The 26483-nt window shown below is 37.4% G+C and overlaps 1 protein-coding gene across 15 annotated transcripts in view; it reads right to left on the bottom strand.

Moving 5' to 3' along the window:
• TCF12 (transcription factor 12) overlaps window positions 1-26483 on the bottom strand; it is a 362989-nt gene that overhangs the window by 84235 nt on the left and 252271 nt on the right. For 14 of the 15 annotated variants that reach the window (XM_058541659.1, XM_058541657.1, XM_058541661.1 and 11 more), the window contains one exon: window positions 23069-23133. In XM_058541659.1, the coding sequence (XP_058397642.1) occupies window positions 23069-23133 (65 nt within the window). Of the gene's footprint in view, window positions 1-23068; window positions 23134-25690; window positions 25790-26483 lie in introns of those variants that run through there. The other variant, XM_058541672.1, reaches the window with a different exon arrangement.

Here is a 26483-nt window from a genome sequence, read left to right as displayed (position 1 = left end):
CTATTTTTTAGAATTTCTGCTCTTTGGTTTGGTTTACTCTTCTTTTTCTAGGTTCTTATAGTGTAAAGTTAGGTTACTGATTTGAGATCTTTCTTCTTCTTCTTCTTTTTTTTTTTTTTTGCTGAGGAAGAGTCGCCCTGAGCTAACATCTGTTGCCAATCTTCTTCTTTTTGCTTGAGAAAGATTTGCCCTGAGCTAACATCTGTGCCAGTCTTCCTCTGTTTGGTATGCAGGTTGCCACCACAACATGGCCATCGACCAGTGGTTTAGGTCCACCCCCTAGGAACTATAAACCCAGGCTGCCAAAGCAGAGCACACTGAACTTAACCACTAGGCCATGGGGCTGGCCCCTCTTTTTTTTTTTTTTTTTTTGTTGAGGAAGATTAGCCCTAAGCTAACATCTGTGCCAATCTTCCTCTATTTTGTACGTGGGATGCCACCACAGCATGGCTTGATGAGCAGTGTGTAGGTCCGCGCCCAGGATCTGAACCCGTGAACCCCAGGCCGCTGAAGTGGAGCATGCAAACTTAACCACTATGCCACCAGGCTGGCCCCTCTCTTTCCTTTTTTTTAATGTAGGCATTTACAACCATAATTTCCCTGTGATCACTGCTTTCACTGCATCTCATGTTTTGCTATATTATATTGTCTTTTCATTTTCATTTGGTATTTCATTTTTGTAACAAAGCCTATTCAACAATTCTGGAGCACACATGAAGTAACCAATGTACTAAAGCAGCTAAAGATCATTACATCTTTCAGAAATGCTTATGATTAAGAAAACAATTTTTTCAGACTCCTCAAAGGTAAATTTTTCTTTGAACAGAGTTGATATCTTCCTTTATAAAGAACAAAAATGAAGAGAAGAGGATTTCAATCACCAGACAATATGATGTGTACATGAAAAGACTACATAATATCATTGTAATTATTTAGCATTAATTGCACAAATTCCAACAGACAGAAGGTTCAACAGATTGGGAAATAAAGATGTGATTATCAGACATAAAGGATAAACAGTTTTCCTTAAGATGATAATCTCCAGGAGAAATGATAAAATTGAGAAAACAATCAATATGATTGTAAATAACACATGTATTTTTTCTATCTTTATAACAAACCATTAGTGATGGATCTCCTAATTATGTCATTTGTGTGAGTAGTGTGACCTAGGAATCACCACGTCTCCCACATGTGTTATACTGAAATTTCATTGTCACATCTGTTTTGTGTTTCTTTCTTGCTTTTTTTTGCCCATGCAAGGCACATTCAACATTCTTCAAATAGCGATCAGAACATGGCTCATAGTATGCTAGATGGAACACATTATTGCCAAATGTTTGAGAGCAGGGGTCATGTACCTTGAAATTTTCCTTTAAACATCACTAGTCTTTTAAAAGCATGTTCCCTGCTCAGTACAAAACTGACTTTCATGATAACATGTTTTGAGGCACCTGCTGTATTTATTAATTCATTTGCATTTTCTCATGTAGAAGGCGCATATGAAAAGTGGTCATTGTACATACATAAACAAATACATGAGAAGGGATAAGCATTCATACATCTCTTCACGGTGCTCCTTACAACATTTCCCTGGCATATAAATACTAATTGGCATATAAGATGATTTATATTAGGGATCAACAAACCATGGCCTACAGGTGAAATTTGGCCTGTTTTTGGAAATACTTTTATTGGAACACAGTCTCACTCATTCATTTATGTATTGAGTATGGCTGGTTTTTTTTGAGGAAGATTGGCCCTGAGCTAACGTCTGTTGCCAATCTTCCTCTTTTTCTTTTTTCTCCCCAAAGCCCCAGTACATAGTTGTATATCCTAGTTGTAGGTCCTTCTAGTTCTTCTATGTGGGACACTGCCTCAGCATGGCTTGATGAGCATGGAGTAGGTCCGTGCCCTGGATCTGAACTGGTGAACCCTGGACCACCAAAGCAGAACTCACAAACTTAACCACTGTGCCACGGGGCCAGCCCCCGGCTATGGCTGTTTTTGTGCTACGATAGAAGAGTTGAGTAGTTGCAACAGAGAATGCATGGTCTGCAAAGCCTCAAATATTTATTATCTAGCCTTTTTTAGAAAATGTGTATTGACCCTTTAATGTAATGCTTTGATGGAGGGACAAAGGACTGACTTTGGAGGATGGTGAAGAAGTCTGTCTGCTTAAGTTATAAGATAAAGATGGATTCAGGGCCGGCCCGTGGCTTAGCGGTTAAGTGCACGCATTCCGCTACTGGCGGCCCGGGTTCGGATCCCAGGCGCGCACCGACGCACTGCTTCTCTGGCCATGCTGAGGCTGCGTCCCACATAGATGTTAGCTCAGGGCTGATCTTCTTCCTCACACACACACAAAAAAAAGATGGATTCAGATGAGCAAAATGTAGCCAGTGAGTTATTCCTTCAAAGAAGTCAAATAACAGTCATAATAAAGACTAAGAGAAGCACAGAATAATCTAAATCGTGAATGCAAAAGTGCATTTCTCATATTCCTAAAAGTAGATGGAATGTCTACAAAAATTTTTGATGTCCTGGAAACAGTATGGGCTTTAGAGTTAGCTACCTGAGTTCAAATCCTGACTGTATGATGCCTGGGCAAATTACCTATCATTAAGGTACCTGTTTGCTTTTCTATAAATGGATGTATTACTAATTAGCTCAAGGGTTGCTGGGAGAAGTAAATAGGGCTTACGTAAAAGAGAGTAGTATGATTGTAGGCCCCAGTGAAAACAATAACAATTTCATTTTTTCTTGCCCATTTGATTACCACATTCTAAGCATAACAAAAGAATGAAAATAAGATGAATGACATTTTTTGTTCTGTTTCCTGGGCACAAACTCTTTGTCCTAAGTAAGGAGACCTCATCTGCCCTGAATCCAAGCTGGCTGAGTTACAACTCCCAATGGCTATGGTAAGATAGGATGTTAGAAATAAGAAAGAGAATAGACAGGCCCCTAGAGAGAGGGTTGACAATTAAAAGCTAAATCCCAAGAAGAGTGTGACAGATTCAAACTATATCAATCTAGATCAAGAGTAAATAGAAAAATGCCAACTTATCCTCAAAATGATTCAGCAGAAGTGTGTATATAAACCCAGATATAGCATACAGACAAACATATATAAAACATATATACACACACATATTGAGTGAAAGAAAAGGAATGTGTGTGTACAAACGTGGTGAAATGTTAATTGATAAAACTTGATTAAGAGCACACGGATGCTCACTGTACTATTCTTGCGCCTTTTCTGTGTGTGTGTAATTTTTCAAAATAAAAATGTACCATCTCAGTTAATATTTACTGCAATCTTATTAAGTATTATATAAATTTTCTATTACACAGATAGCAAGTAGTAGAATCCTAATTTGAATCTAGGTCTGTTTAAGAGACTTTTTCCTCTTTCCTTGTACAATAGTCCAGGAACCTAATTACCATTAATAAGACTGCTAACTTGAAAAAAATATTAAGTGACCTGTAAATCAATTTGTGGATTACAATCCTAAAGCTGAGTTATCTATAGAACACATACTGGTAGATTTTGCACATATGCATGGAATAATAGAAGAAAAACAAATTTTTTTAGGAAAAAAAGTTTACTTGTTACCAATTGTAGTGTCGATAAATCTTTCTCCTTACTATAGACAAATATGGAGATGTGGTTAGGAAATACCCTGTCTTCTTGTTTTACAATTAATATTAATGCCAAAAAAGATACAGAAGCTGTTCTTCACTCAGCCATCCTAATCACAGAAACAACCATTTCCCCCTGTTTAATCTATATCATGATCTATTTGATTAGGCAAAATAAATGTAGGAGAAATTGTTTCTTTTTAAGGACACAAGATGATATTTTATCCTGTTAACTAAAACGAACTGTTCAGTACTGTAAGAAATACAAAAGAAGTTTAAGACAAGGTTTTCTCCACAAGGATTTGATAATCTAGGAAATAATACCCATGAAACTAATGGGAAATATGACTAAAAAATCAAGGGCTAAACTATATAAGCTTAACATTTTGATATTCTACCTCTAATAAAATCATATATTTTCCCTTCATTTCAAACATTTTGCTAACACTAAAAACACACACAATCAACTATTTAATTTTTTCCTAAAATAAATTTACGTATCAGCTCATATTATTGATTTTGCTGCCTACCTAAAACAAATGAGAAGCAATTATTGATTACCACTGATCCTGTCCTGGAGGGATCTCAGGCAAAAAATACACAAGTATCCCAGAGGATACAGAACTAGGCAAAGCAGTTTTATTCTGCCGACCTGTCTTATTCAAGGCAGGATTAGGATTCTGAAATGACATAGCACTAAATTTCTTAACATACGTTTAAAGAGAATCTTTCTTATAGTCATCTAGAACCTCATCTGTGAAAAATGTATCTAATTATTGAAGAATAATCAATGAAGGTTATCCCTGAAACACTAATATAGCTTAAATTATTGTAATAAAACCTACTGTAAGTAAATTTCATTTTGAATTACATATGACAAACCTCTAGCCTGTAAATAAAAATCCCCATTTCTTTACATGGAACTTTAGTAGCCTATGTGATATACACATATTTTTAAGTTCTCTCTCCCTCTTTATGTGCTTGAGAAACCCAGACTCGAAAATGTGAACTTGAAAAGGCTATTCAGTGTAAGCCTTCATGCTGATAGTGACCAAAAAGTAAAGAGGAGGAATAAAGCAGTGGGCTTGGCCAACATCATTTATTAATGCAACTTCTTAATTATTTTGGAAGGTACTCTAAATGTGATTTAATAGGAATGCAGAAGAACATCCGATGGAAAAATGGTGCTGCTCAGTAGTCAGGAGGATTCAGAATCACACGGCAGTAATTTGGATATTCTTTACCCTTAAAAGGGAACTGTCTGAAATCTTGATAAACATAGGCTTGCTTCCTCAGAACCGATTTTTACCATTAAATGGCTTGGCCCAAATATACTGTACTAAACAAACTTTGATATCCATTCATAACTTCAGATTAAATAAGGACTTAATTAAACCAATGTCAAAAATTATTAGCCTCATTTTATGATTAAAATTTTGAAGTACTAACTCATCACTGATTTATTTTCTAGGAAAATAAGATGGAGAGTACCTAATGTTATAGTCACATATCTCAAAAAATTTAAAATATTTAACATGGACTCAAGGAACCTCTGCTCTGGGTACATTCTACAGAATTCCTTAATTTCATGCTTAATTTCATTTCACTCCTGAAATGGTATGCAGTTTTATAATTTTTTTTTTTCTTCCCCAAAGCCCCAGTAGATAGTTGTATGTCATAGTTGCACATCCTTCTAGTTGCTGTATGTGGGACGCGGCCTCAGCATGGCCGGAGAAGCGGTGCGTTGGTGCGCGCCCGGGATCTGAACCCAGGCCGCCAGCAGCCAAGCGTGTGCACTTAACCGCTGAGCCACGGGGCCGGCCCAGTATGCAGTTTTAATGCATAAAGGCAAGCAGCTGTTTCCAGATTTGCCTTTTTGAGAGGGGAATGTACTAATTAAAGAGGTAGAAAAGTATAAAACAAAATCATGATAAAATAGAGTTCATAAACTGTTAAGATCTCAGTTGAATTCTTTATGCTGTCCCATGTGTTTCTTCTGTCACTGAGGGATGAAGAAATAAAATTATTCTAAGAGAAAAATTAGTATAGTATTATCATATTTGCAATTGTTCTTTTAAAGATTTTATTTATTTATTTTCCCCCCAAAGCCCCAGTAGATAATTGTATGTCACAGCTGCACATCCTTCTAGTTGCTATATGTGGGACGCGGCCTCAGCATGGCCGGAGAAGCGGTGCGTCGGTGCACGCCCGGGATCCGAACCCAGGCCGCCAGCAGCGGAGCGAACGCACTTAACCGCTAAGCCACAGGGCCGGCCCACAATTGTTCTTTTAATTTAGAAACATCACAGTATAGTTCAGCTGTAAATCCATCTGAAGTTTCAGAGATTATGATAGGAGACTGAAGAATGACAAAGAAGCCTCTCACCCCAAGTCACAAGCAAATCAAAATCTCAGAGAGTGAAGGGGAACTCAGGGCAAAATATAAATGTTGGGCTTTAATAATATATCAGTCTTCTGTTAATTTTCTACAAATGGTTAAAAAACAGACTAATAAATTTCGAATTTGGAAAACACAGACATTTGTGAAACAATTGTATTATGATGCAAATTCATTTGCATTGAAATTCCAGGGATATGTTAGCAATTATCAGCATGTTGTTAAAGAATTCTATCCTGAGAATCTCATTAGATAGTGATGCAAACTACAGTTGTTATCATTCTGAGAACAAAGAGATCTTGAATGAGTAATCAATAGCAACTGGCAGAAAAATGAGACATTAATTATGATCCTCTCTAGTGTTTTGTCTAAGACAAGATTTCATTAAATGCTTTGTGCAACCTGAATAGTTCCAAGTCATTACCAACACTTTGGACAATATATTAATTGAGGGGAGGGGGATGTACAGGGAAACAAAGTAAAAGAAAACCTGAGATGCTTCTATTCCTTTCCTGGGTCAATAAAAACACACCAGCCACCACTAGGCAACTGTTATGCTCCTTCTTTTACAAGTCCCAAATCTTATAATCTCAACATGGTCTCTTGAAGATTTAATTATCGTTTTCTATACTTAAAGTGTCACGCAGGTTTGAGAAGATAATGACAGTCATCCATCAAAGCATCCTGCCAATGTAATCAGCCCAATCTTTCCGGTTTAAAAAGAGAAAAAAGAAAAGAAACAAAACTACCTATGTACTATTAAATTACTAAAACATGGTAATCTTAGCAGTTTAAGTTTCCTAATCTTCTTTAATTATCAGTACCAGAGGGAAATTTTACCATCTTAATATTTCATTTTCTCTGAACTTTTTCTCCCGAATCCTGCATCAGCCAATGAAAAGATATCAAAGTAGGAAGATCTGTAATGTAGATCAACAAAGACTTCACGGAAATAAAAGAACTACGAAGAGAACCAGCTAAAAGCTATTTTAATACATCCAGTATTTAAATAATTGCAAATATGCAATAAGAATGATTTTCTTTTAGGATTTTTATAGGCTTCCATAAAGAGAGCCCCCACTTCCAAATATGTTATAAGGGATTTCTTGAAGGCAGACTCTCACGAGGTCAGTAGTGAGCATACTCTAAGCACGTTCTTCTCCTAAGTGAGCAGTATTTCTGAATGTCTGAATTTAGAAACTTTCTTGTTAAATAGGGCCCTCTGAAAGTCTTCCTGCAAAAGCTACCAGTATGCCTTTGAGCCTTGTTTCTTTTGCGAATACAAAGGAGCCAGCTATGTGAGGTGCTAACCAACATTAAAAGCATAGGAGATGAAGAAATGTGATTTCTCTTTTGCTTTTGTGGAAATGGTGTTATGTAGTCCTAAGATTTTCAACAGAGTTCTAATACTTTGAAGCCACTCTCTTTCTCTTTATTTATTTATTTATTTTGTGAGGAAGATCAGCCCTGAGCTAACATCCATGCCAATCCTCCTCTTTTTGCTGAGGAAGACTGGCTCACCTGAGCTAACATCCGGGCTGATCTTCCTCCACTTTATGTGGGATGCCGCCACAGCATGGCCTGACAAGTGGTGCATGCCCAGGATCCAAACCCAGGCCGCCAGCAGCGGAGCACGCGCACTTAACTGCTACGCCACGGGGCCGGACCCTCCCTTTCCCTTTAATGCTAACTTTCACATCTAGTAAATAAGTACCCCACTCCTCCCAATCCCTTGCATTTTTAAGAACACAAACACAAAACTCAATATAGTACTAGGCATATAGTTAGGCATGCAATACGTCTGCAACGGAAACATTCTATACCAGACACCTTTAAAAAATTAAACTTTTTATTTTGGGAATTTTCAAATATAAACAAAAGTAGAAAAAAACAGTACATGAACCTTTATTTACCTTTCACTCACCCTCAACAACTGTCATCATTCTGCTGCTCCTGCTTCATCCATTCTGCCATCTCTCAGCTCTTGTTATACTCCCCCAAAATTGACAACAATCCCTTATCATCACATAATACCCAGTCTGTGGTCATCTCTTTTTTCATTTTGTTTTTCTGAGATGATCTCTAATCTCTAGCCATTATTTAATACACTCTTTTCTCCTGAAATAAGTTTGTGAAAGAGTAAACTGACTTTTTGAAACAATGTTCCCCAAAAGCACTGAGTATCACCAAAAGTATAATTAACAAGGGCTGGGCCAGTGGCATAGTGGTTAAGTTCGCACACTACGCTTCAGCAGCCTGGGGTTCACAGGTTTGAATTTCAGGCGCGGACTGATGCACCATTTGTCAAGCCATGCGGTGGTGGCGTCCCACATACAAAAATGGAGGAAGATGGGCACAGATGTTAGCCCAGGGCCAATCTTCCTCACCAAAAAGAGGAGGACTGGCAAGAGATGTTAGCTCAGGGCCAGTCTTCCTCACCAAAAGAAAAAAAAAGTATAATTAACATTTTATGAAGAGAACAGAAACAATAAAGTTTTTTCCCTGACAAGTAACCTTGGCATAATCTCTCTGGCCTTTTAACAGAAGCAGGAAATTAAAATTGCCTACTGCCTGATACTTCAAGATGAGACTTTCTTCCCACAAAATGATTTATTTTACCTGTGTTCCAACCAACTCTCAAGGCCCAGAAGCTCATTCTGCAGGCAGCTCATGGTTTATTACCCTTGCTAATGCACTCTTTCTTAGATCACAGGATTCAGATTCAAACATTTTCTGAATGCCTACTGTGTGCCAGCATGTGCCATTTCATGTGCTACTTCATCTCCTGGATAGCTTCAACATTGATCTAACAGCCAGTTTTATGTCTTCGTGATATTCCTGACTCCAACAATCCTCCAATCACCATCAAATAACCTACTCCCAAAAGGATGTTGTTAGTACTGAGAACCACTTGACTTCTGAAATTTTTAAGTCCCATATTCAACTCTGACATAACCTATACTTATATCACCACCACTCCCTTATTACTTATTGCACTTGTTCTTTCGCCTCAAGACATCCAATATCTTGACCTTTTTCCCCCAGTTCCAAAGTTTAATCATGGCTCATTTCCATCCTTTGAAAACTAGATCACATACACTACTACTTTAACCATTATCTTATCCCCAATCCTCCTATCCTTCTGCCACTTATCAGCCTTGAAACCTTGGATGAATTACAAAACCCCTGAGGCTTCAGGTTCTTCAGTTGTCAAAGAGGAGAAATAATAACAACAGCAATAGCAGCAGCAGCAGCAGCAGCAACACTTATTTCATAGAGTATTGCAAGGACCAAGTGAAATGTTTGTAAGGTACTTAGCACAACGCCTTGCACTAGTGAGTGTCTGATATATGCCAACAATTATGTATTATCATTATTATCGTTGACTTATTCAATTAACCTGCAAACCTAATCACTATATCAATTCAATCATTTGCTGTCTATGCTTCTACATTCAGTCTGCTGAGTACTACTGGAATAAAAATTAAAACAGATATAAAACCATATAGGTTAATGTCAAAAGTGATTTCTGGTCTCCAACTTCAGCTGGATCATCAACACCTCTTGGAAAGCCTTTTATTTATCAATGGAGAGCTCACAGAATTGAAAGAATTTTTTAAGGTCTTTTATTTCAGTCAAACAACAGATGCTCTAATCTCTCTATTATAAAAATCCCAGTAAAGTGAATGTCTAGCCTCTGCTTGAATACATCCAGTGAGAGGGAAGTGAGGGAAGTCACTATCTACCAAAGTTGAATATTCCACCCTCTGTACTATAAGAACATTCCTTTTTATATTAAATTAAAATCAGGATTGCTTAACTCCTACCCACTGTCCAAAGTTTTAACCTTAAAAGTTACAGAACAAGACAAACTATGCTTCAAATATTTGAAGATGTTTCTCACGTTACTGGAGTCTTCCCTTCTTAAAACTAAACAGCTCTCAGTCCTTCAATCAATTCTCCAGCTCGAGTCGCAAGTTCCTTTACTATTTGAAAATTCTTCTCTGAATGAGTTTTAGTTTACTTATGCCTGTTTTGAGATGCGTTTGCTCAGAATAGTATACAATATCAACTTCCTTGTTCTAAATATGATGTTTTTAATAATTCGGCCTAAGGCTAAGGTCTTTACTATTAGATTTGTTGTTATGTAAAGAAATATCCAAATTGCTCTTTAAAACAATTAGCTCTAATTAATCCTCTTGGGAAACCGGCAGGCCAGTATAGGATTGGCCACATATGAAAAGCTCCAAATTCTCTTAATTTGTCAGAAACACATACCCAAGTAGAAAAAAATTATGCTTCAATGGAAAATCCTTGCATTATCTAGAGTAGAGCCAGTCTGTAAAGGACCAGATAGAAAACATTCAAGCTTTGTGGGCCATACTATCTATGTTGTAACTACTCAACTCTATCTTAGTAGCAAGGAGCCATAGCCAATATGTAAATGAACGGGCATGGCTACGTTCTAATAAAACCATTTACAAAAAAAGAAAGGAGTGAGAATATTTGGCTGATAGCCACAGTTTGCTGACCCCTGGTCTAGAGTGCACCTTTCTAGGTTATTTGATACTCACTGCATGGGAGCTATTTTACAACTCTATAAGTTGTAGATAACTGATAGCAACACAAAATAATTCTTATCTACAGACCTGCAAAAAAATTCCACCCTCAATAGCTCTATCACCCTCTTCCAAAGGGGGGGAAAAAGTTTTGCCTCCATTTGAACGTTAATTTCCATAATTTTGATCTATGAATGTATCTGTTTTTGGATATTCTTTTGAACTGGTTCTAACACTTTAGAAATTTCTTTACTGATGAGATAAAATCTATATGCATGTCCATTTTTATATGTGTAGGAGAGTCACGATTTTACCTATTCTTTTAAATTATCTTTTAACTCCTGCGATGTGCTGTTATTATATGATAACTAAGAATCTGTCTAAACTACCTCCTATTCCCCTGTTTTTCACATGGGACCCACAGCAATATTACCTCAAATAGTTTCCTTGTCTGCAGTGTAGGGGAGCAAAATTTGCCACCCCAAAATGTGTGTCTCTGGCATAAGAACTATTTTAAGCTGATTATTTTTAAGAAAAGACAGACAGAAAGTTTTGCTTCTTACCACCCCGTTAACTGCCTAGTAAAAAATTTAGGTAAAGGACCTGTTCTAGGAAAAAGAGCTATCACTAAAGATATCTACAAAGAATATGAGCTAGGTGTGGCAAACTGGGGGAAACTTAGCAAGGCCTATTTGATAAAGTCCACTCTGTGTCCTATTGTCTCTGCATTGCATGGCAAACATTTGTTTACCAAATATTTGCTTTTCCCATCTTCCTATAAATTGTTTTCTTCCCCTTTGAAGTCCCAGAACCCTACCCGCTTCTCCTTAGCTCAGGATGGCATAAAAACCCAACTGCTTGACTGTTGGGGAATCTCATAACTTTGGGGTTCCCATACATATATAATTAAATTTGATTTTCTCCTGTTAATCTGTCTGATGTCAATTTAATTCTTAGACCAGCCACAAGAAGTGCGCGTGCTCTGCTCCTGGTGGCCTGGGTTCGGATGCCAGACATGCACCGATGCACCGTTTGTTCGGCCATGCTGAGGTGGCATCCCACATACAGCAACTAGAAGGATGTGCAACTATGACATACCACTATCTACTGGGGCTTTGGGGAGAAAAAGGGGAAAAAAAGGAGGATTGGCAATAGATGTTATCTCAGGGCTGGTCTTCCTCAGCAAAAAGAGGAGGATTGGCATGGATGTTAGCTCAGGGCTGATCTTCCTCAACAAAAAAAAAAAAAAAAAAAAAAAAGGTATTCATTGATACTTTCTATTTATCAGGCACAGAGCTACATGTTGGAAATACAATAAACAAGCAGCCACTGACCCTGCCCTCACAAAGCCTATAGTTTTGGTGGGAGAAAATTAAGGCAACAGCTACAAGATGTGTTGGATGTTACTGCCTCTATTTCATTAGTCATATGTTCTCTTTCTCCAAGATGTCCTCCTCTCTACTCGGCCAAATTTTACCCAACCACTGAGACTTTAGAGTTCTCCACTTCCTTTGCAAAATCTTCTCTGTATCAAAATCAAATTCATTTCTCTCTGAGTTCTAACCTACATCTGTGTTACTTATTTGAGATTTACTGAGGATCATCTTACCATTTTAATTTTCTGTGTGTACACAGCTCGTCTCCCCCAACCAGAATGTAAGCTTCTTGAGGACCGATACTAATTCTTTTATTCTGTTGCCTGGCCCCGTTCCTTACACATGGTAAAACAAGCAAATACTTGTGGATGCAATTCTTTATCTTTTAAGCAAGTCTTGCAATGTGTGAAGTTGTTTCCTTCACATTTTTCACCCAGTAAAAAAGAAGCAGGAGGGGCTGGCCCAGTGGTGTAGTGGTTAAGCTCGTGCGCTCCACTTCGGTGGCCCAGGGTTCGCAGGTTCAGATCCCGGGCGTGGACCTATGCACCTATGAGTGGTGACTCACCAAGCCATGCTGTGGCAGAGTCCCATATATAAAATAGAGGAAGATGGGCACAGATGTTAGCTCAGGGCCAGTCTTCCTCAGCAAAAAGACGAAGACAGGCAGCAGATGTTAGCTAATGGCCAATCTCTCTCACCAACAAAAAAAAAAGAAGCAGGAAAGAAAAAAGTAAAGCATTTAAACTGTAAACGAATTTGGTCTGCTTAAAACAAAAGACACAACAAATTTTTGTGACTTGGGAATGCTATAATTATTAAGGGCACAATAGATGTTAGGGGATAACGGATTCTTTTTATTAAAAATAAAGAACACAAATAATTGCAAAAATTTGGCCAATAAAATTTAAAATAGGGCCGGCCCCGTGGCTTAGCGGTTAAGTGCTCGCACTCCACTGCTGGCGGCTCGGGTTCAGATCCCGGGCGCGCACCAACGCACCGCTTCTCCGGCCATGCTGAGGCCGCGTCCCACATACAGCAACTAGAAGGATGTGCAGCTATGGCATACAACTATCTACTGGGGCTTTGGGGGAAAAATAAATAAATAAAATTATATAAAAAATAAGTTAAAATATAATGAACACATTGTGTTGTGGGATACAGGTCTGTGTAGTAGTCAGGATACACCACTCCAAAAAATGACACGTTGGCATATTGAATATTTTAAGCTGAGGAGTTTGAGAAACGGGTAGAAGCAGGAAGGTCACTCTGACTGCCATCCCCCCACCCACCCCCAAACCTCTTCCTTGAAACAGGCCATAATATCCTCATGTGAGAGATACCCTTCTTATACTTGGAGGAAAAGAGCATCCTTATCTTCAAAGAAAGGGATGCCAAGAAGAATCCTAATGAACAGGTCTTACTAAGTTTCCCCCAGTTGACTACAATTACCTCATACTCCTTAAGCTATCCTATTCCTCCATGACTGTCCACACTTCACCAAACCTAGCATAAAAGTATATAGGTCTAACTGTTTCTTATGGTCTTCATTTCCCCATGAAGGCTCCCATGTCATGCAAAACTTATATTAAATAAAATTGTATGCTTTTCTCCTGTTAATCTGTCTTTGTCAGTTTGCTTTACAGACCCAGCCAGGAACCCTTAAAAGGTTGAGGAAAACTTTTCTCCCCTCTACCAGTAGGACTTTCTTATATTCTTATGATATCTTAGGCTAGATAACTATTCCATTGGTCTCATCCTTTAGGGCTTTCTCTAAATATACTGTCAGAAATCACCCCATCAAGTACCACAGTTCAAACTCCAAAACTGTCAGTTCTCACTGGCTAAGGAAAATTGCTCTCCTTAGAACAGAAGCATTATTGGGGAAGGGCGCAGGGAGAGAAAGCAAGAAAGAGAAAGAGAAGTAGCTACACCACAGGTATTTTTTATGTAGCAGCTTGTAATCATGTTACCAACTAGAAATGATCCTGTTCTTGAAATTACCATACAATTACAAATCTAGAGGGATTGGAAATTTGTTCATCCACTGCACTTAAATCTCCTGAAAACTGTAGAAGCCTTGGGTAACCTTATTATAGAGTTGTAGGAGTTCTTTCTATATTGTAGACATCAGTCATTTGTCACAAATATGTTTTGCAAATACTGACTCCCAGGTTGTGGCTTGTCTATTCATTTTTTTTAACCTATGCCTTTTGATAAACAGAAGCATTTAATTTTGATGAGTCTAATTTATCATTTTTTCTTTTGTGGTTTTTTTCTTTCTGTATTCTGTGTAAGAAAGCTTTGTTTACTCCCAAATTAAGGAGCTATTTTCCTACGTTTTCTTCGTAAAGCTTTGTAGTTTTAACTTTTACATTTTGGATCCATCTTGAATAATTTTTGTGTTTAGTGTGAGAGAAGGACTGACTCGTATTTGTCCAAATGAATTGAATATCCATTTGTTACTGCATCTTTATTAAAAAATCTTTCCTTTCCCCATTGGACCACTTTGGAAAATGCTGTTAAAAATCAAATGAATGACCTAAGTGGGGGTGTAATATCAAGCTTTGTTCTGTTCCAGTGTCCTATTTCTCAATCTTGCTAGTACTGTGCTGCTTAACTACTATAGCTTTATACTAAGTCTTAGAGTCAGGTAGCATAAATTCTTCTACTTTGCTCTTCACTTTTCAAGACTGCTTTGGGTATTCTAGGTCCTTTGTATTTCCCAAGAAATTTTAAAATCAGCTTATAAATTCCTACACACACACACACACACACACACACACACACACACACACAAATCCTGGTGGGGTTATAACTGGGATTGCATTTAATCTATAGATGAATTTGGGAAGAACTGACATTTTAAGAATACTGTCTTCCTATTCATAAACCTGGTACATCTCTGCATTTGCTGAGGTCTTTTTAAATTTCTCTATGCAATGTTTAGTAGTTTAATAGTTTTCAGTGTTGAGATCTTATATGTCTTTTGTTAAAATTTATTCACAAGTATTTTAAGTTTCTTAGATGCTCTTGTAAATAGCATTTCTTGTTTTTTATTTTATTTTATTTTTTCCCCCAAAGCCCCAGCAGATAGTTGTATGCCATAGCTGCACATCCTTCTAGTCGCTGTATTGGGACGCGGCCTGAGCATGGCCGTAGAAGCGGCGTGTCGGTGTGCGCCCGGGATCCGAACCCGGGCTGCCAGTAGCAGAGCACGAGCACTTAACCGCTAAGCCACGGGGCCGGCCCCGTAAATAGCATTTCTTTCCATTTCATTTTTTTTTAAACTAAGCTGTTCTTTACAGACAATAAAATGTTCAGATCTTAAGTGTATTACTCAATCAGTTTTGATAAATGCATATCAAGACACAAGAAATTTCCAACACCTCAGAAACGGGGTCCCTTCACAGTAGAACCCTCTTCCCATTGGCAACCATTGATTTGGATTTTAACAACACAGGATAGTTTTATCTACTATAGATGTTCATATAAATGGAGTCATACAGTATTTTCGAGATTTGGTCTCTTTCACTCAGCATAAGATTATTGAAATCATTAGATCATCCCATTTTATTGCTGAATAGCATTGAATATATGAACATTACACACGTCATTTTTCCACTCACCTGTTGATGAGCATCTGGGTTATTTCCAGTTTTAGGCTATAATGAATAAAGCTGCTATGAACATTTATTTATTTATTTTTTTTGTGAGGAAGATCAGCCCTGAGCTAACATCTGATGCCAATCCTCCTCTTTTTGCTGAGGAAGATTGGCCCCAGGCTAACATCCGTCCCCATCGTCCTCTACTTTATATGGGATGTTGCCATAGCATGGCTTGACAAATGGTGCGTCAGTGCGTGCCTGGGATCTGAACCATCGAAGCTCGGGCTGCCAAAGTGGAGCGTGTGCACTTAACCGCTGCGCCACCAGGTCGCCCCGTGCTATGAACATTTTTGATGAAAGCTTTTTGCGAACACTGTTTTCACTTCTCTTGGATAAATACCTAGGAGTAAAATTGTTGAGTTCTTAACTTTATAAGAAACTGCCAAACAGTTTTCTAAAGTCATTGTACCATTTTACAGTCCCACTAGCAATGTACCATCTTTTTAATTTCAGCTATTCTGGTAGCTGTGTACTGGTACGTCACTGTTGTTTTAATTTTCACGTGCCTGATAGCTAATAATGTGGAGCATTTTTTAATGTGCTGATTCCCCATTTGTATATCTTCTTTTGTGAAGTGTCTGCTCAAGTGTTTTGCCCAGTTTTAAAAAATTGGATTGCTTGTTTTTCATTACTGAGTTGTCAAGAATCATTATATACTCTGCATACAAGTCCTCTGTCAGATATATGTGTTGCAAATGCCTTCTCCTGGTCTGTGGCTTCTCCCTTCATTTTCTTGATGGTGTTTTTAACTTTGATTAAGTTCAATTCATCGATTTTTCTTTCATGTTTTATGCTTTCTATGTCTTCCTTAAGAAATTTTTGTCTATCCTGATGTGGCAAAGATATTCATCTATTTTTTTTTTCCCTAGCAGCTTTATTATTTTAGCTTTCATATTTAAATCCATGATCTATCTCAAATTTACGTTTGTGTTTGGTGTAAAGGTAAGGGTTGAAGTTCTTTTTTTTTTTTTCATATTGATATACAGTTGTTCCAGCACCATATGTTACTGAATTGCTGAGGTGCTCTTATCAAACATCATTTGCCATATAGGTGTGGGTCCCTTTTTGGACTCTATTCTGTTCCATGATATATCTGTTAAATCTTTATATGAATACAACACTATCTTGATTAGTATTGCTTTATAGGAAGTCTTGAGGTCAGGTAAAGTAAGTTCTTTCTCCTTTCTTCTTTTTCAAGATTGTTTTGGCTCTTCTTAATTCTGTACCTTTTCAAATGAACTTTTTTTTTTTTTTAAATAATTTTATTTATTTATTTATTTTCCCCCCAAAGCCCCAGTAGATAGTTGTATGTCATAGTTGCACATCCTTCTAGTTGCTGTATGTGGGACACAGCCTCAGCATGGCCAGAGTAGCGGTGCGTTGGTGCGCTCCCGGGATCCGAACCCAGGCTGCCAGTAGCGGAGCGCGAGCACTTAACCGCTAAGCCACGGGGCCGGCCCTCAAATGAACTTTTAAATATAAACATTAACAATGTTTATATTTGTTAATGTTTATAAAGTGCCTCCTGGAATTCTGATTGAGATCGCATTAAATCTACAGCCCAATGGAACTAACATCTAAATGATGTCGACTCTTCCAATTCATGAACATGGCATATCTCTCTCTTTATTTACATCCTTGATTTCTCTCAGCAATATTTTATAGTTTTCATTGTTAAGTATTAGAATCTTTTGTTAAATTTATCCCTCAATATTTTATGGTGTTTGATGTGACATTAAACAGTACTATTTTGTTAATTTCATTTTCTAACTTTTCATTGCCAGTGTATAGAAATACAATTGATTTTTTAGGTTGGCTTTGTATCCCGTGACATAGCTAAACGTATTTATTAGTTCTAGAAGTTTTCTTAGGATTTCCCATGTACACAAACATGTCATCTGCAAACTCAGCTTAATTTATCCCTTTCTAATTTTTATGCCTTTGTTTTTCCTTGCCTTATTACACTGGCCAGGACATACACTTCAAGTGATGAGAGTGGAAATTCTATTTTATTTTTTTATAATTTATTTATTTATTTTCCCCCCCAAAGCCCCAGTAGATAGTTGTATGTCATTGCTGTACGTCCTTCTAGTTGCTGTATGTGGGACGCCGCCTGCCTCAGCATGGCTGGAGAAGCAGTGCGTTGGTGCGTGCCGAGGATCCGAACCCGGGCCGCCAGCAGCGGAGCACGCGCACTTAACCACTAAGCCACGGGGCCGGCCAAAGAGAGTGGAAATTCTTACCCTGTTCCTAATATTAGGGGGAAAACATTTTGCCTTTCACAATTAAGTATGGTGTTAACTATAGATCTTTCACGCATGTCTTTTACCAAACTGAGGAAGCTGCTTTCTATATTTAGTTTGTTGAGAGGTTTTATTATGAGTATTTGATTTTGTCAAATACTTTTCCTATATCTATGGAAATGATCATATTTTTTTCTCCTTAATTCTGTTAATGTGTTGAACTAAATTTATTGATTTTCAAATGTTAAGCCAAGCTTTCATTTCTGGTACAAACTACATGTGTGGTTTGAGTATTAGGGTGTTGCTAACCTCATAAAATGAGCTGCAAAGTGTTCCCTCCTCCTCTGTTTTCTAAAATAGTTTGTATAAGATTGGTGTTTTTTTTTTCCCCGAAGCATTTGAAAGAATTCACCAATGAAACCATATGCCCCTCAAGCTTTCTTCGTGGGAAAGTTTTTGAGATGAATTTACTTTCATTAATAAACATAGGACTATTCAGACTTTCTGTTTCATCTCGTCCCCTTTTGGTATTTTTTCAAGAAATTTCTTTATTTCACCTAAGCTGTGAAATTTACTGAATTAAGTTATTTACAATATTTCATTATTATCTTTTTAACATATATATGATTTACAGTGATAACCTCTCTTCTATTCCAGATTTTGGTAATTTGTGTTCTTTCTCCTCCTTCTCTCTCTCCTTTTATCGGTCTAGCTAGGAGTTATTAATTTTATGGGTCTTTTCAAATAACCAGATTTTGGCTTAGTTTTTTCTATTATTTGTGTAATATTACACTGATTTTGGCTCTTATTTGTATTATTTCCTCCCTTCTACTTATTTTGTGCTTCTTTTTCTAGCTTCTTAGGGCAGAAATTCAGGTCATGCACTATAGATCTTCTTTTCGAAAAGAAGCACTTAAAGCTCTATCTTTTCTTCTAGGCACTGCTTTAGCTGCACCAGCAAATTTTGTTATATCATATTTCATTATAATTCGGTTAGAAATACTTTCTAAATTCCCTTGTGATTTCTTTTTAAAACCATGGGTTAGTTAGATATGGGTTGTTTAATTTCCAAATATTTGGTGTTTTCCTAGGTATCTTATTGACTTCTAATTTAATTCCTTTGTAGTCAGAGAATATACTCTGTATGATTTCAAACCGTTTCAATTTATAGACACTAGTTTTATGGATCAGTATATGGTTCAACCCTGTTGAAGGTAACGTGCACTTGAAGGAATTTATATTCTTCAGTTGTTGGGAATAGAATTTTGTAAATATCAATTAGGTGGAGGTAGTTGATAGTTCATTTAGTTCTATGTCTTTACTAAGTTTTTGTTTAGTTTTTCTATCAATTGCTGAGAGACAGGTATTCAAATCTTCAACTACGATTGTAAATTTGTCTATTTATCTCTTTAATTCTATCAAGTTTTGCTTCATTTATTCTGAAGCTCTATTATTAGGTGTGTACATATTCATCACTTATATCTTTCTGATGTATTGACTCTTCTATGATTTTATCATTATCAAATGTCAGTATATAATAAGAATGGCTATAATAGAAAAAGAGGATGGTAAAGAAGCAAATGGTAGGGGTAAATTTCCAAATAACTAAGCATTAACTGAGTTTTTAAAGTTAACTGTCATTTTCTCAAGGGTATAATATCTGAACTTAAATCTCTTTGGGAAAAACATGACCCTGCCTCACTTAGGTTTGAACGGTTTGAGAAAAATTTATACAAATTACTTGAATAAATACTTGTTTAAGAGATATCAATGAGAAACTGTCATAATCATAAAAGGATTTTTCACTCCATGGTTGCATTTTTAAAGTATTATACCTATTATTAATAAAGATGTTGGCTTCTGCGCTATGTGTTGAATCAATAAAAAAAAATTCAATTGTAGAATGATCTATCAATGTTTCCAGTAATACTGCTACACTAGTTTCCTTTTAATGGCTCATCAGTTATGCGATTGCAGTGAAGGTAATATGAGGAGACTCATTTAGCAACATATTATTACATCATCTTAACATGAAGTAAGGCCTATCAGGCATTATTAAATTAGCTGAATTTTGCAGTATGTCAGCAGCATTTTATGTACATTAATAGCAGAGTTAATGTTCCTTGGTGGATTCTGTTGAAGAAAAATGGCTTCAAAGTTGAGTTTGGATATAATTTTGTAGTCACTATTTATATTTCCTTCTGTTATCATTGTGTGGTTAAGAGTTTTATGTCACTTGTGAACAGGTAAGACAAAATGGCAACCAATTAGTTGTTTCAGTGTATTTTTTCCTTCTCTGACTCATTATAATAAATACTGTTTGGAATACAAGTTTTTCTTTGAATGGGAGTGATACATCTTTTTTAACTCTTGAATTTCCAGAGTTTACTACTCAGCCCTCAACTCAGCTAGTGCCATCCATCATAATTTCTCCTAGCAACTGCAACATAGTCAGAGCTAAGTAACAATAATAAATAGCAAAGCAATTGTTCTTTTCACAGTAAGGAATCGTTTTAAGAGCCCTCTTGTCTTCACTGATGCTATTTATCCTGCTTGCAGTATAATCTTCTCTCTTCTGTGCTGAATGTTGGGCTTACAGTCTGGGGTTCATGCATGCTTCTGAATGAATTCTTCCAAAAGAAATCTTTCCCTCACTTGAATACCTTTAAATCCTCTCGTATATAGCAGAATTGTTATTTTACATTTCATACTTTCCAGTAACCTTGTTGTTTTCTTTTCCATAGGCCTGCCTGATCTCTCCAACATGTTATAAACATTTGTTAGACAGTGATCCTATAGTTTCTTCTCTTTTTATATGCTTATATTTGATGTATACAGAGGAACTGGGTTTCTCAAAGCATAATCTCTAGTCCATGTGAATTAGAATTACATTGTGTACTTGTTAAAAATATAAATTCCCAAGCCCCTCCTCAATAAAATACATTAAAATGGGAGAGAGGAAGACTAGGAACAGACTAGGAATCTGAGGGATTCTTATGCTGCAGTATAGTTACATCACAGTTGAACATATTAAACATGAGTTTAGAAGGTTTACCACTTGCTAGATGTATGTCCTTGAGAAAATTACTGAATATCGTTGAAGAACACACATTTTCTTTTTTTATTTTAAAGTATGGAACCCAAACATCATTTTTTGTTGTTGTTGAGGAAGATTGGCCCTGAGCTAACATCTGTTGCCAATCTTCCTCCTTTTTTCCTTTGTTCTCTCCAAAGCCCCAGTAGAAAGTTGTATGGCATAGTTGTATATCTTTCTAGTTGCTCTATATGGGACGCCACCTCAGCGTGGCTTGATGAGTGGTGCCTAGGTCCGTGCCCAGGATCCGAACTGTTGAACACTGGGCTGCCGAAGCAGTGCGTACGAACTTAACCACTATGCCACTGGGCTGGCCCAGAACACACATTTTCTAATCCACAAAATGGGTGTTCTTAAAAGGATTAAATTTGATTGTGTTTGATTCAGTGACTGGCTCAGTTAGTGCTCAGTAAATGGTAGCAATTGTTATTAGAGTACTATGCATCTAGGTTTACAATAAATTTTTTTGATGTGAGAATTAAATCTGGTATAAACACATATTAATACTGGGTAAAAATTATTAAGATTCATCCAAAATTGGAAAATTACATGAATAGAGCCTACCACTGATTCTAACTAAATAGCAATACCTTTGCCAAGAGAGTATTAAAAAATGTAAGTGAGGAGCTGGCCTGGTGGCGCAGCAGTTAAGTGAACGCAATCCGCTTCGGCAGCCCCAGGTTCGCAGGTTTGGATCCTGGGCACCCCGATGCACCGCTAGTTAAGCCGTGCTGTGGTGGCGTCCCATATAAAGTAGAGGAAGATGGGCACGGATGTTAGCCAAGGGCCAATCTTCCTCAAGAAAAAAGGGGAGGATTGGTATCGGATGTTAGCTCAGGGCTAGTCCTCCTCACAAAAAAAAAAAAAAAAAAAAAAAGTAAGTGAAAACTCATTAATATAAGCATTAACTATGATTTATTAGATGCAGCTGTAGTTTCCAAGAGCTTACAATAGTTTTTTCCTCAAGTTTAGCAGTAGTGTTAACATTAGACCACTGACTCTCACACTTTTTGATCTCTTAAAAATAATATTAAGGACTCAAAATAGCTTTTGGCTTGTGGGTTATATGAATGGAAAAAATTTTTTAATATGCACTTATTTTGTAAAATGCTTTCACAAATACATGGAGTTTAACCTTCAGAGACCTACAAGGTAGATGGAAGCAAAAATTGCTAATCCTATTTTTCAAATGAGGAAATCAATGCAGAGATAGGATTTAAGGTTATCACTTGTCTTAGGGCCACAGGTCAGTAACCTGAAGAGATGGAATTTGAACCTAGGTCTTCTGACTCTGAATGACACAATTATGGGATATGAATTAAACGAAATAGTATTGTTAGTATGACAGTTAAAATTGGCTCACATGCCCATGTCTGAAATTAGGATAGGCTTCATGAAAGGCATGCAGACGGCAGAAAACAAATTTAATACATTTTGCCTTTCCTTTCTATTCTTTTTGGCTTGATTCTGATGGGAATCTGCAAGTGAACTGAGTGTTCAGGATTCTCAGTCTAAAGATATGGGGAAAAAGCAGAGAAGATGGCCATTAGTAGAAACACAATATGCTAAGAAATATGGAAAAGTTTAAACAAAGTTTCCAAGTCAGAGACCATAGGAAGCCTACAAATTTGGTTAGATGTAGGACTGAAATGAAAATACTTCCAATGTTAATAAGTTTAACATTATAGGATAGTCAAGCTACATAGAGCAATTGTATATTCTTTATCTAATGTATCAACCACTCTCTTTTATGAGGAAATATGCAAAAATCATTTTCAGAAATGATAAGCATTTTGGAAGAGGATAGGAAGATAACTTACTTTGCTTCCAGTTAAAATGGAGGTGAGTTATGAAAATCTTTGATAATAGAGAAAGACAGTCTTGTAAATTGGGGAAGGGAAATCATTTTAATCAGAGGGAGCAGAAGAAAAGAAAATATGTTTAATTGCTAAAAACCTACCACATTTAGTCACAAACTAAAGACACAAATAATAGTGAAATAAATTGGATAAATTTCTACCTCCATTAAAGCCTTTATTTATGCGTTAAAAAAGATTCTCTCACTGTTTTCGTATTTATTAAACTTACTTGACAGCCTGGTAATCCGGTATCTCTGCTATACAGGGAAAACGAACCTCTCTCTGACGTTTTTCCTATAAAACAAAGAAAAAATAACTTCATATAAAAATCCTCATTTATTGGTAGATAATCATTCAACTTCTAGACCATTCATGGTAATTATATTGGGGTTTGGAAGTACAGAGAATCAATTAGAAGAAAGAAGATAAAATTTTAAATAAAATTTAAAAAGCTTACTATCATTCTAGTCAGTCTAACAGTCAAATTCTGACTTTATACATAAAACAGCATGTATTTTATTTAATACTTTCTTTTCATTATGAAACACTGAAAAAATACTCAAAAGAATGGACATCTGTATAGCCAACAGTATGATTCATATACCCACTAGTGAGAATAATGTTTTCCCATATTTGCTTCAGATTGAACATTTCTCCCTCTCTCCTTCTCTCTCTCAGAAATCAAAACAGTATAGATACAACTCAAATCTCACCTCACATCCCAAGGTAACCACTATGGTAGTTAGTGTATATGATTCTCCCCTATATTTTGAACCTTTTAATATATATTTACGTACTCAAACAATACACACTACTGTTTGTGCTTAATACATTTAAACAGATGGGATTACATGGTATTTATCCTTTTGAAATTTGTATTTTCATGCAATATTATGTTTTTGAGATATATGTTAATAGACACCCAATTCATTCATTTTTACTGGTATACAATGTCCCATTATACAAATAAAACCACAGTTGATCTATTCCCCTACTGAAAAAAAGATTATTTCTACTTTTTCATCATGAAGAGTGCCAAAACAAATATCCTTGCACATGTATTGTACACACACACAACAGTTTCTCCAGGATAGAAGTGGAACTGCTGGATTAACAGATTTTCAACCTTATAATTTCTGAGCCCTTTAGGATATTATAACATATGTCTTAAGAAGCAATTATTAGCTATTATGATAAAGCACATATTTTAGGTGAAGTAATGCCCACACAAAAAAAGTAGATTTATGAGAACAGGTCAATTAATGTGGTCTACTTGCCTCACATTCTCACCATAAAGTAGTAAGTTCTACAGAAAGAACTTTAATTTGCAAAATATACATGTGAAATAAAAAGGAAAAAAATTTTAACTCTTTAAGGATATATCCTTTATAAGTAAGACTGCTTGTAAGAATCAAGGTGATATCTTGGGGTTGTGGACTCTTCTATTCTTGGAATCTCATGTCACAAAACCATTAAAGAATTATACATTTGCAATTCTGACACACACTCTTCTCCGCGCCTCATCAAAATGGATCAGAAACTCTGCTTGACCAAGATGATGGCAGAGATTGAAGGGAAATGCCAACTCAGAACGACTGGCAGAGAAATTACTGGGAAATAATAAAGAACAGCTAACATCTACGATTTGGAGATATTACTTTACTAATAAAACAAACAAGTTTATGAGATAGTAAAAATCATTCTCAGGATGTCTTCAATTTTAAGAAAACGTTGCCTTTAAAAACAAATCATGTCCCGTATACTTGGCAGAACAGAATTGGGAGACTACATTAACATTTTAAACAAATACCATAAAGTTAAAAAAAAAAGAAAAAGACTTATACCAATACCTTGTCATTTACCACAAAATACTATCAACTTATTGGTTGAAATACTCAGTAACCCCTTTCTACCTTGCAAATTCCTCTTCCTGAAACATTATTTCAAGCAACCAGGAAAGACAAAGCTAAGCAACAACTTAAGGTCTGTTGTATTTTCACTCAAATGTACTAGTAAGGAACCTGTTTTTTTTTAACTGCTGAGGTGAAAAAGGGAACAAAGTAAGAGATCACTATTAGCTCTGTTTTCAATAACGTACAGCTTTCAAATACAATCTTAATCTAATTATCCGTGTGGAGGCTACCTATTAGGTAGATTGTTTAAGAAAATGTAAACTTCTTAAACTTACTTTCTTGTGCCTATTAAAATTTCTAAACTTCCTTTCACAAAGGGATATTCAAATCAGAGAGAATGAAAACTAATTTAACATAAGCTAAAAAGTAGATGCAGAAATTTCTTCTGAAATAGAAAGTTGATAGCTTGTTTTTAAAATGATACTTAGGAGAGAGGTCAAGATGGTGGCGTAGGCGGACTCTGAACTCACCTCCTCCCGAGGACACAGCCAATTTACAACTACTCCTGGAAAAATTACCCCGAGACAGAAATGAAAACTGGATAAGAGGAACTCCTGCAACAAAGGACAATCCTAATTGAGGTGGAAGAGGCAGAAACTCCCTTCTGGAGAGAAAAAACGCAGCCTTCACAAGCCGCCAGCTTCGCGGCCGCCTGGGAGCAGCCCAGAGGTCCGCAGCCCTCCCTGGAGGCGCGGGGCCCTGAGCCGGGGAGCGCCCCTGCTATAGGCATTTTGTGGACCCAGCACAATCGAGAAGAGTGGCATAATATCTGACTTTGCCTGCTACTAAAACATTGGGGAGTACCCCCAGAAAAGCTGGTTCACAAAGAAATGAAAACTGGCTCTTAAAGGGCCCACGCGCAAACTCACCCCTTTCAGAAAACAACCTAAAATCACCAGAAAGAAAGGTGCACAGTGCTTTGGTGAAAAGAGACTCACCTGATAGGCTCTGAGAGCATTGCAGTGAGAGGTGAGACCTCTCCAGGGACTGGGACATTGGCGGCGGCCATTGTTGTGGCCTGGTGTGGGCGTGCTGACACAGACGCCATTGGAGTTCTCTCTGGGGTCTGCTAGCCCAGGGTCTGCCACAACCACTCCAGCACTGATTTAATCCAGCTCAGCCAGGGCAGGCAGCCCACCCTAGGGACTGGCCCCACCCAACAACAAGCCCTCAGGCAACTTGTGGGCCTGCATAGATTGGTGACTGGATTCTTCTGCAGCCTAGCAACTGAGCCCACTTCAGTGGGGCAGGGTGTGCACAAGGAGCGGGTGGAGAGTGTGGGGCGGTGGTGGAGTGTGTGGGGCTCCCACCTTGGAGAGACTGGGTCGACTTCAGGAGGTTGGGGCGCGCACATGGGGCAGGACTGTATTGACTGTGTGTGTGGACCTGTGGGCGCCAGGGCTTGTCAGCTGCAGAAGACTTGTGCTTCTCAAAGACCCACACAGGGGGTTTGCTCCACCTTCCAAAGCCTGAAGCAATTGGGTGCTCCTGCGCCTGAGGCCAGCCCCACACAGCTGCAGTCCTCAGAGAGCTGACAAGAGACCTAAAGGCTGGAGGCTTATAGCAATTGTAAGTCCCTGAGCCTAACAACCTGCCACGCTGGGGGCCTACTCACTTAAAAGAAATACTGCAACACAAATGTGGTATTAGAACTTGCAGCCAACAGTGCTGGGGCTTCCCACACCTGATAAAGAGACTGAAGGGCCCACAACAACTATAAGCAGCTGAGCA

Source organism: Diceros bicornis, chromosome 5 (genome assembly GCF_020826845.1).
Source record: "Diceros bicornis minor isolate mBicDic1 chromosome 5, mDicBic1.mat.cur, whole genome shotgun sequence".
In the NCBI taxonomy this organism is placed as follows: Eukaryota; Metazoa; Chordata; class Mammalia; order Perissodactyla; family Rhinocerotidae; genus Diceros; species Diceros bicornis.
This window is presented reverse-complemented; position numbering and strand designations above follow the sequence as displayed.